Below are 12345 nucleotides of genomic sequence, written 5' to 3'. Positions count from 1 at the left end.
CATAATTCCAACTACCAAAAGTTTATTTAAGAGTTTTATTTTCTGCTCGATAAAGTTTTCTGAGAATAATATTTAAATTATTTTTTGATAAAATTTATGTTGGAAAAATCTATAACTAAATATAGTTAGAAAATAGTTTTTTGAAATTAACTGTTTATTAGTTTAATTCAAATTAGAGAAAAATAGTTAAGATGATTCGTAACCATCTTTTATATATTTTAATTTTTATATATCTTAAATTATTTTTTATGATTATAAAAATTCTTTATAGATTTTAAATTTTAAGTAAATAATTATAATTTATTAAATGTTTTTCTTGTATTAACGACAAAGTGAAAAGCTGAGTTTGATAAATTAATGCTTCAAAAACATTAAGTAAACTTAAATTCATAAGCAGCAAAAACAAATAAATAAATAAATAAATAAAAGAAATAATGAATTTTTTTTCTGACATTGCGAAATTAGTTACATTTACTCCCCACTAATTAACAAAACTAAATGGAGTGTGTTTCGAAATATTAAGTATGAAGAATTGATTCTCCATTATTATTTTAATTTAAATGCTAACATGAAATTAATGATATAAAAAGTAAAATTCTGTATGACGGAGTCATCACTCACTTATCTAAATAATACTTAAAAGAAGACTGGTTATTTGTTTTCTGACAAATAGGGCACCAAAGTTGAACGCCTTAATGTTAATCTTTTTGCGTTCTTCACCATATCGCAAGAACTTTTTATATTGCATGCAATTATTAAATTCATTTATCGGAAGACAATTCCACGCAAAAAATACATTTTAGTTAATATTTATTATTTTTTATTGATTAAAATAAAGGTAAAAAAAAATTGAGTTATAAGCTGTATAATTTTTTCTATCATTTTAAAATATAAAATTTTACATGGCAAAGAATGAAATTTGACCGAAATTGGTTGAACAGTTGCTAAGAAATCAAATTTTAAAAAAGTCATGTTATTAAAATTTGATTTCTCAGGAATTATTAAACCAATTTCGCTCAAATTTTGTATTTGATCTTGTAAATTTGCATACTTTAGAATGATGTAAGAAATTTTATACCTTACAATTCGATCTTTTTTTTTGACAATTATTAAATAAGATAATTAAAAATATTTCTAAACTTTATTTTTTTGCATGGGATTTTATTTGGATAAACGAATTTTATAATTGTGTGCAAAAGTTTTTAAATTTGTTTAAAAATTTCTTGATATAGCAAAATTAGTAAAAAGTAAAATTAACATAAGGGGTCCAGACTTTTGAAACGCTCTCCTGACCAAACTATTGAGACCTTATTTCCAATATCGCGGCTTCCCCCTCTTTTGGGGGTCTCAATTCTAGGTAGTCCATTTTTCTATTAAACATTCATAAATAAAGTTGTTTTTTTAAGTGAAACTTAATAAATTTAAATGTAACTTTATATGTAGGACGAATGCTACCAAGTTCGTGACAGATTTTCGCAAAAGTTGCACAAAGCTTTGATGCTGCTAAAACTACCATTGGAGTTCATGGCCATTTTTTCACTTGGTGGTTTGGAAAAAACTCGTGATTTGAAAGCACAATTCAAACAGTATCTTCTAGCAAACATAAATAAAAGGAGGGACTATTTAAAGCAAAACCCAATAACTACTGGTAAGTGACTAAAATTTATTTTTAAATGTTTCACATAAAATGCATTTTATGAAATAAATTCAGTAGTCCATTATTTTTTTTCTTCTCAAAGCTCCTGTTTTGATTCATCTTTACAATTTGTAACATTGTTTAAAATTTAAAATTTGGTAAAAACAAAAATAATAAGTTAAACCTCTGATGGATTGAGCCCAAAATATACACTATGAATTTTTTAAAGCCAGTTATGCACTGGAAATATTTTATTGTTCTCTATTTAGGCATATCTCTATAATTTGTAACAATGTTTGAAGTTCAAAAAATTAGTAAAAACCAAACATAATAAGAAAAACTAAACAAGGATTTTTTGAATTTTGAACCTAAGGTGTACACTATGAATTTTTAAGCTTCGCAATGCATCAAAAATAGTTTATTGTTCTCTGTTTATACATTTACTTATAATTTGTAAAATTATTTGAAGTTTTAATAATTAGTGAAAACAAAACATAAGAAAAAACCTAGGGTTACTCTTTTGAGAACGAAGTGCACAGTATTAAATTGGTATTAATTTAAGTCTGCTTGGCATAATTTATAATTTTTTGTTCTTTGTTAGGAATTATATTTATACTGTTTAACATTGTTTGAAGTTAGAAAATTGGTAAAACAAAACATAATAAGAAAAATCAGGATTTTCTTTTGAAAATGATAATTTTTGAGGTTTATTGCATAAGGTGTAAGCTATAAGCATTTTAGTTTAGTATGCTTCAGAAATAGCTTCTTGTTCTCTGTTAAAACATATCTTTATAACTTTCAGCATTTCTTCCATTGTGCTTGAATTCATATTTTTTTATTCCAGCAAAGTTATTCAACTACTTGCCAGACTATGTGTTGCCTTATACAATCCATTTGTTAGCTCATGATCCAGCTTTCAAAAAAGTTGATGACATTCCTTCTTTGCTTAAGCTAAAAGAGTGAGTTCTTTCTTTTTATTTCGCAATGAAATTCTTTATTAATTTAAAATTTTTTTTAAATTGAAATTTGTTACAGTATTGTTTCATATTTTTCTGAATAAAATTTGTGTTTTATTTTATACCTGCTTGTGGTTTTGTTCCAATATCATTAAAAATGTAATTGCTCATATTAGCATAAATAATTCATTTGTGTTTATTTATGTAATATTTTGCTATAATTATAGAAACCAGTAATATCCAAGTTGAATAAAATAAGATTAAAAAAAAATATTTTTTAAAAAAATATTCAAATTCAGTTTGAAATTTAAATCTCAATAATTTTGTCGATTCCATTTCAATTTTTTTAAAGTTCAATTGCTCCTTCAGCTCTTTTTTGTTTCTGGTATAAAAAATAATTTTCAGAACTTTAATGAACCAATGACATTTGAATCTATTACGTAAGTGTACGAATATATGTGAGCAGTAGTTAATAGACTTAGGGGTAGCAGTGAGAATTGAGAACCCTAATAAGGCTAAATATGTTTAAATTTGTTTAATGCTTAAGAAATGCTAAAAGTTATGCTTACATTTAAATATTCTTGTTAAGAATAGAATCTTGTTAAGAAAGTTATGCTTAAATAGAAGGGCAGAATGGGAAAACTTCTGAGGAAGGCCCAGGCTCACAAAGGGCTGTCGTGCCAATGCTGATGATGAAATAGGCCCACTAGGGATTTCTAAAATTTTAAAACTGTATTTTAAATGAGAGATTTAAAAAGATGTAGCTAATAAAGCATTGTTACTTATTAGTATTTATAGATGGATTATTTTATGAACTTATTATTATGATTATTTATTTTTATGATAACATTTATTTTTATTTCACTTATGTTTTTAAGCAAATTAACCAAATAGGCTAATGTTAGACAAGAGTCTGTCTGAACACTGAATACCACTAATAATAAATGCTTTTGTTGATGTCATACTGCACGGAAGGACAATTTATTGTCTTAAATTATTATGCTATCATTTTTGTTAAGAGCCTTTCCTTCATGACCAAACTCATCTGTCTAAGGATGTAGACAAAGGTGTAATGATAAAAATGCTTCTAGTCATATTTATTTCAATTTCCCAATTATATAAACTTGGGATTGATATTTACCCTAATTGGCAATAATAGTAATTTGCCTACTTGACAAATAAAGCACTTAACTTTACACCTGTGTTTATATAAATTGTGATGCCAGCAAGTAATTTTATGTTTTTTATTTAAATATTTTTACTTTAATTGTTGTTTAATTTTTCAGCTGCTTATGGTTTTTATTGGAACCTCTTATGAAGCATGAAAATTATAGTTTTAGTTTTTATAAGAGACTTCTGGAAGCAGTCAAACAGACCAAGGATAAACAAGCTCCCACTGATGACATAGCAAACTTAGTTAGTAAAATATTTATTTTTTAAAATGTCATCTCTTATTTAAACTATTGCTTTGCTTATAGTTATAAATTTGTTAGATTATTATCTTGTTATTATTAAATTTGTTGGGTAAGGTTTTTTTTATCTTTCACAGTGTGAATTTTGATGTAGAGTATTTTTTCTATAGATAAGAATCTTTATATATAAATATTTATGTGTATTTTATTATATAGTTAAGAAGTTAAATATTTTTAGTGAAAACAGTTGGCTTTTTATTTTAGCTTAAATATAATATTTAATTATATCCAAGTTTAATTTTTTGTAGCTGTGTCGTTCCAACACTAAGTTATTATTATTTTTTTGTATTCTAATTTTTTTTTTAAAAAAAAAAAGTTTTTTTTAATTTTTTATAGAGAAATAAAGCTTGAAAAAAACATTTAACAGTTAATGCTATTATATTAAGACCTTAATGGCATTAAGGTTTGGCCTAGTGAAGTATAAGTTACCTTTTTTTAAAAAAAACCTGAGCTTTCTAGATTTAAAAACATGTTATAGTTACTCATATGCATAGATCATATTTATTTCTCAAAAAATTTAACGAGAGTGTTATCAATATTTGTGATTCTTAACCTTGGTTCTTATTTTATTTTTAGAAATTGTATGCTGTGAGTGATCTAGCTATGAGTATAATTATCTCAAAAACTACTAATTTTGTTGTAAAAGAATTTCCAGTTGAAGCTACTTTGCCTTCTAAACTATACACAGACCAGGATAAGGTAAGTTTGAAACCTATCAGTCACATATCTGAAAATTCTAAGGCACCGATGCAAAACTTGAGAACAGGCCCCAACCTCTCTAACAGTTCACAAAAATAAATTTTAAATGTTTTTTTTTTTCTGTGAGGCTTTTTGAGAGATTTCAAATAAATCGACTTTTGTTTATTTTGATCAGCTCTACTTTTTAAGAATAAATTTATGTATAAATTTAAAGATTAAATTTTTTTTTAAAAAATAAGGTGCACATACAGAGTTGCTGGTATTGAATGGGGGCTATAAATTTCAAGAACGGGTTATGAGAAACAGAAATTATTAGTACAGTTTTATATTACAATTAGTGAATTCCTTTTAAGAAAAAAAATCGAGAACATTCCCAAGAAAGTTCATACTTGAAGTTATATTTTATTGGAGTTTTGGTCGAAAAATTTATTTTGTTTAAATATTTTACGATCCTTTTTTTATGTGCAGGAGTGGCATTCTCTGCCATTCCTGTTAACTTTGCATCTGCATGTTAAGTTTTGTTGACCTTTTTTTAAAATTCTGTTTTATTGTTGTATAAATATTTTTTTTTTCCTTCCAGACTTATATTAACTTGAAAACCTATCTTCCACCAGAATTGATTGTTAACCCTCCAAAGGTAATTTTGTTTTATGTTTCACATTTCTAAAGCTATATGTAAATTTGCAAAATGCATCCTCAATATTCTATTCAAATCAATATTACATACCCTACCAGAGTGTCAACAATTTAAATCAGTAATTTATTTAATATTGATTGATTTAAAAAGAACAATGATTAAGATTTAATCCTTCTTAAAATAATATAAGCCGTAAAAATAAGAATAATGCAAGCATATCTTTTGAAGCTAACAATGTCATATGTACTGTCTAATTTTTTAAAATTGTCATTAACGATTCAAAAAAAAAAAAAGAAAAATGAATGGTTATGTGTTAAAAATATGCAGATTACCAATATTGGGTGCGCTTCTTATATATTTTATTTGCTGCATATGTAATGTAATGCATATGTAAATAGCTAATGAGTAAAATAAAAAATTTGTAAATTTTTTCAAATCAACTCCACAAGAGGAATTTATGAGACCTAAAATTAAAAATGTTGGGTGCATTACCTTAAAAGATGTGGTAAGAGGATAGAAGTTTATCACGAAAGTGTTATGCCCTACTTTTTTAGTTGTAGATCTCATAAAAATAAAATTATTTTCCCATATCGAGTCTACTTGAATAACATTGTTTTTAAAATTGTTTTTCTTTCTTTCTAATATTGTGCTATATGGTCAACGTTTCGATTGGCGACAACTTTTGCTTGCACCATTTCAGGGACAATTGTAATTGTATCATGCAGTTAAAATTTATTACTTGCTAGAAAAAAGGTGTTTTAAATATTAATTGCAGCTAAGACAACCATTCTGGATGTAGGTGTCAGTAAATGCTTAAAATTTGTAATACCACTCAGTTCAAGGCACCAGTTAAAATTATAGCTTTCTAGTTAATAAAAAAAATGGATAAAAATGGAATTTTGATTGATTATTTAAATTTTCTTTACCGATAAAATGATAAAATTCTGCTTGTATCAATTAGTAAACAATCGAAACTTGCATTGCTCCGGGTTCAAGTTCTAGTTTGTGCTTACTAGCTGAGTGATAAGTGGTTATAAATTTTATTTACACTGAATACTGGAGACAGTTGAAACTTTCATTTTCACCTTAATAAAAAAAATTTGAGCTATTCGGAAAATTATTGATAAATTCCCTTTAGTAATGGTAATATTTTCTTTGTTAAGAAGTTAAAGAGTGTTTGTCATCCAGAAAAACAACCTTACCCAGGAAAAAAACCAGATTAAAATTTTAGTTTTCAAGCTTGTCAGAAAGTGGCCAGAATAGTAATCAATAATAAATTCCCTATAGTGGTGATAAAATGAATTAAAACTTTCTTGTATTGGGAAACAATTTAAATTAGAATTATTAAGCAGAAGAGGGCTCCATTTAAATTTGAGCTTTCTTGCTAGCTGGAAAGTGTCCAGAATTTTCATTAATGATAAATTCTGTTTGTAGCAGTCAGGAAAGTTCTGAAACTTGTGTAGAGTTCAAAAGAAAAAAATTATTATTCCTGACTCTAATTCATTACTTATAAATTTCAGAAATCTGGCCTTGAATTAGAGATGTTGTTTGCAAATGCTCGAACTAATGCCAAGAAAATGGTCATAGCCGATTCTCCATCTTTGGAAGACCAACAATGTAGCAGCCAAAATGTATATGATGTAGACAGTGTCATGGCAAATGAAGAATTGGATGAAAACTTTGTAGATAGTGACCTTCCACCTCAACATAGGTTTGCTAAAATTATCCTTTTCTTAATCATGTTCTTTTCTTTCGCATTGTGTGCAATGAAATTTAAATACTAGTAATTCTTGTATTAGTTAGGAGTTCCTTAATTTGAAGATTCAATAACATTACAAACAATGCTTTAACATAATTTATTATTTTTTTATTGATAATCTCTTATTTAAATATGGTTAAAGTAGAAAGCATGTCATGTAACTATTTCCAGTGACTCCAAATACTAGTTATTATGGTCTATGAGAGTTACAATCAATTCTACGGAACAGTTAGATTGTGATAGTTTTTTCCCGCCATTTCCTCCCCTGTTTTCAAATTCCTATGCACATAATACGATTTTTGTATGGAAGTTATTATTTTCTTTTTAATGAGCTCTGATTAAAGACTTCCATTGCAAAGCCATCATTTTCAGATTGCTTTTCAACAGCTTTTTATAGTGTTTTAAGCCATTTCCCTAAGATTTATAAAATTTCTGATATATAAAGTACAACTGGCAGTTTACACATTTAAGTAATTACTTGTCATTTTTTAAAAATCCTTTTTCAGTCCTTTATTTATAGTTTATATAAGTTATAATCAGGGTGCGTACAGACTCCTTGGAAATAAAGTCTCCAAGGAGTACTTGGAACTACTTAGGTTTCTAAATTAGCCCTTAGAAACTCCTTAGATTATTGTGTTGCATAGATGAACTTACTAAGTACGCTGATGAATTTGCTATCCAAACAGGGAAATTAAATTATATGACTTAGCTGTCGAAATCTAATAGTTTAAGAAAAACTTTAAGAGGAAAAAAAATTTAATTGCAAGAGTTAGAAGAGAAAAATAATAGCAAAAAATGTTTATTTTACATGTTACAAGAAAACTTAATAATTTACTGTGATTTTTTTTCTACTTATAAAATGCCTTAGATTTTCTTATGTATTCAAATTTAAAAATATAAGATTGATAGGTTTTTATGTTAATCTTTAACATCTGTACTTTAACAAGATTTATTAAAATATTTGAAATTGGAAAATGTATTTATGTGTAAAAGTGATAACTTTTTTTATTTTTCTTGATGAAGTTTGACAAAGTCTAAATTTATTTCAAAAGGGCTAGAAAAAAATATGCAAACTACAAATTTTTGCAAGTTCCTTATAATAACTGCTTTTTAACTAAAAAAAACTGTCTAGTAATCTTTTACACAAAGTTTTTTAATTTTTGATAAGTCCTTAAAATTTTGGACTCCTTGGATTTTTCTGATTGTAATTTTTTTGTCGTGTCCAAATTTCAACGATTCCACCTTAAATCCAAGCCATTTTCGTTTTTACTTCATTTCCACTTGTTATTTTTTTTAATTCTCAAATTTTTTATGGTGTTATTACGATACACGAATTTCAGAAACGAGTAATAATTTTTTATGCACTCAGTTAGCAATGATCCCATCATAAATCATTGGTGTATCCTAATCTTTTTAGCCCATTTTCAAATTCCAATATTTTTAAAACGGTGTAAACAAGCGACTTATTCTGTAGTGAAGCAACGCTTTTTGCCGGTAATTTTTCGACAGTTACTGTTTGTCACTGTTATAACATTTATTTATAGTTTTATTTATTGTGTTAGCAACCATTTCCACCTAGTTTTTAATATTTTAAATACAATATTATTATTATTATTACACACAAAATAAGTCCGAAAAAATAGTTACTTTTTAATTTTAATTGCTAGTTGTTTCATGCCTTAAATTTGCCCAAGCATATTTCGTTAACTACTGAAAGTTTTCTCGGTTACTACTGTAAAAATCTGATCAGAGGTTAGAGTCAATATTGTATTTATGCTAATGAGATAATTTTTGTTATATTGATTATTAATATCTATATAAAAATATTATTTTCTCTAAGTCCACTTTATAATTGGTAGTTTTTCAAAATTCTCTTTTATTTATTTATTTTATTAATTAATTTTTTTTTCATTTTGTGTCTGTTAGTTTATGCCAGAATTCCACACATAAGCAAATTAATAAAAACATAGTTATAAATGTATACATATAATTTTTATGAATCAAACTCAAACTTCCTGTTATATATATATATATATAAACCTAGGTAAAATCGAGGTTTATAAAACATAATATGAGCACAGATTTTTGCTATTCATAATCACTAACTATTAGTAAATATATTTCAATTTGTTATTTTGTAAAACGAGTTAAAATTTTTATATATATAAAAAAATTTTTTTAACCACTCGTAGAATATGTCTTTGTAACTAATTTTTATCTGCTTTTCATTTGCCATTTGTTCAATTAATTTCTTATTTTCAATTTTAGTTATCGTGTTGAAACTACTGATAACATGACTATAACGGAGCTGAGGAATGTGTCAGCACCCGTCGTCAACTCCAACACTGCCGTCAAACGTCGCAGAGGAAGACCGAGGGTACATCCTATCGCACCTTCATCATCCATTCAATCTTCCAGTGAGAATGAAATTTGTGAAAACACTCCTCCCAACTCTGTAGATAAGAGAAAAGAAAGTGATACCGAAAATGAGACCGAACCAAAGCGACAAAAAGTAGACGAAGACAACATGGATGAAACTCGAACGAAGTATCAGCAGTACTGGGAAAAACACTGCACGTCTCGCTCATCAAGAAACTCTGCTAACAAAGCTGATAAATCTGGCAGATCAGATGAGCAGGATAATCGGTAGACTGTGAAAGTTAAAAATCATTTCATTTATACAGAAGTTAATTTATGAATTCTTTTTTTTTTATTTTAACTGTTTTTGTTTATTCATGCATACTTCCAGACTGTTTAAAAAAAAAAAAATCCTTTCATTCTTGAACTATTGAAAGACACTATGCAAACATTATGTATATCATGTTCTCCATCAAACTTCTAGAATAAATGCTATTTTAAACTCCAATAAAAAGAAATCGCTACTTTGTCCTATTTTTTATTTCAATATTGTGAAACTTTTGTTTTTAAAGGAAAGAAAATCTGTAAATAAGATTTTCTTTGTAATAAAAAAATAAAACTTGTTTTTAAAACTATGTTGCTCTTAATATGCTGTTTTTATTAAGAAGTAGTTCAAATGGGTTAGATCAGATAATATCAAAATATGAGCATATCAGATTTAGTGGGATATAAGAAAATTGTTTTATTTATACATATGTTAGATTATACTACTGTTTCTCTAGCATTATTTTTTTCTTTAAAAAAAATTTCAATCTTGAACTATTGGATATATCATGTTCAAGGGGGCCACTCTTCAGTCTTGAGAAAAAATCAGTAGACTAAATTTTCTCAACTAATACTTTTTTTCTCCATTTGTTTTTTAAGTTAAAATGTGTTTTTATCCTTAAAAATTTTGTAAATATTCTCTGTTAAAAATATAATAAATTGTAATGAAAACATAGTTATTATTCATAATTATTGCATAATTATCAAGTAATGATGTCACAACGAAATGAAAAAATGGGATTGATGCTTCAATTACACAAGTATTCAAAAACATAAATATTATGCAAAAAAATGAGTGTCTTCAAACAATGCTTTAGTGCCTGCTTGCTTGCACAAAATTTGTACCATGTGTCTAAATTTGCTTCAGTTTTACTCCTAAGTTTTGAAAGCTGATAAAAGTTAAAATATGGTTGTTGTTTTTAAAAAAAAAAAATTAGAGAAAGACAAAAATAAAGATGGAAAAAAAAAAGTAGAGATCTGAATAGCTTTATGAAAAAAATAGTGATTTATTATTGCGGTTAAAAAATTAATAAAATGAGAAAAAATTTTAAAAATATAATCAAATTCTTGATTTAATATATGTGCCATTATCATAAAAAGGTACAGATTTCCGAGTCAGTAAGTTATAAATTTCTGAAAATTCCGGTAAACAAAGTTAGATCATATTAATTGGTCAAAAAATAAGTTCTGTTTTAGAGTGGCACCCACACATGTTCTTCTTCAGACTTAAATAAACGAAGAACAGCCACATAAGAGAAAAGTTAAGGAATGTAGCTAAAATTCTCACAAGTCATGGGAAAAATTTATGTGCAAGGTTCCTAAAACATGGGTTTTTATAAAAAAAAATTGGTCTTATAATTTTTTTTTTTTAAATTTGTTTATCTTCAACCTTAATTTTCACTCTGCAGGAATAAAATTGAACTGTATTTATTGTTTTGCTTCCATATTATTAAACTTGATACTTTCTTTTTATTTTAAATTAAAGAAAATCTCAAAATAAAATTCTTTTTGATAAATCTATATCATTAAATGGATCTCATATTAAAAGGTTAAATTTTTTTTATTTATACAGAAGTTACTTAAAGGATATTTTTATGGCTTTCTATCAAGCAGACAACCTTCCTATCATTCTTGAATAATTTAAGAACTCTGAATATTTATGGCTGTGCTGTGTATTGTATATCATGTTCTCCCTCAGATACTTTTCTAGAATGAACACCAATAAAAAGTTTAAAAATTTATTCTTTATGTTCTATTTTTTATTTTATTATTGTAAAACTTATTATTCCTTTTTATTTTTAAAGTCAAGAAAATCTGTACAGAATTTTTTTGTAATGAAAAAATAAACTTTTTCTAAAGTTATGTTGCTTTTAATTAATGTTTACATTATTGGACACTGTACTAAAAATGGTAAAATAGGAAAATTTCATTTGCTGGTTTTGTGACAGAGATAATTCTATATGACACTTCTGTTGTATTTTCATTTTGAGGAATTTTGTAGAACACTTAGCAACACATGTTTTATTTATGATTGGAGAAATGTATTGCAAACTTGTTATTAATAAGGAAGGATGATTGAGAAACATCAAAACCAGAGTTTGATTGCTGACTGAAACTTGAAAGGTATTTCTAAAAATCATCATTCAACTTTTTATTTTCTCCACCAAGCAAATAGTTCTTTAATTTCACTTTCTTTAATAATGATTCGTCATATTTTTATAGTGCTTTTTTTTTCTAACTTAAATATTAATGTTTACACTATTACTTTATTTTTGGCATTAAGTCTAAAAATTTATTTACAGTTGGCCGGTGTACAATGCTGTGCTCATTAATGAGGTCAGCATCATACTGGGGGTTACAAAATTGTGGGAGTGTTGACCTCTATGACCCCATTGGCTCACAATGGATTATTGGGAGAAAGCTTTTTCTGTGATAACGTAAACATCCTAAATATCATGAAAAATGGGTGGTATCTTTTGGTTATGCAACTTAGAATTAAATGT

General features: G+C 26.4%; 1 protein-coding gene across 2 annotated transcripts in view; it reads left to right on the top strand.

Annotated features, from left to right (window-relative positions):
* pds5 (cohesin associated factor B pds5) overlaps positions 1–11704 on the top strand; it is a 34677-nt gene extending 22973 nt beyond the window's left edge. For both annotated transcript variants that reach the window (XM_016054664.4, XM_016054663.4), the window contains exons 24-30: positions 1444–1648; positions 2481–2595; positions 3879–4008; positions 4641–4763; positions 5344–5400; positions 6921–7111; positions 9428–11704. In XM_016054664.4, the coding sequence (XP_015910150.2) occupies positions 1444–1648; positions 2481–2595; positions 3879–4008; positions 4641–4763; positions 5344–5400; positions 6921–7111; positions 9428–9809 (1203 nt within the window). In that variant the 3' untranslated portion in view covers positions 9810–11704. The remainder of the gene's footprint in view (positions 1–1443; positions 1649–2480; positions 2596–3878; positions 4009–4640; positions 4764–5343; positions 5401–6920; positions 7112–9427) is intronic.
* The last annotated feature ends 641 nt before the right edge of the window (positions 11705–12345 follow it).

Source organism: Parasteatoda tepidariorum, chromosome 1 (assembly GCF_982258835.1).
Source record: "Parasteatoda tepidariorum strain Cologne lab strain chromosome 1, Ptep-v5.0, whole genome shotgun sequence".
Lineage (NCBI taxonomy): Eukaryota > Metazoa > Arthropoda > Arachnida > Araneae > Theridiidae > Parasteatoda > Parasteatoda tepidariorum.
Note: the sequence above shows the minus strand (reverse complement) of the source record. Positions and strands in the feature narration are given on the sequence as shown.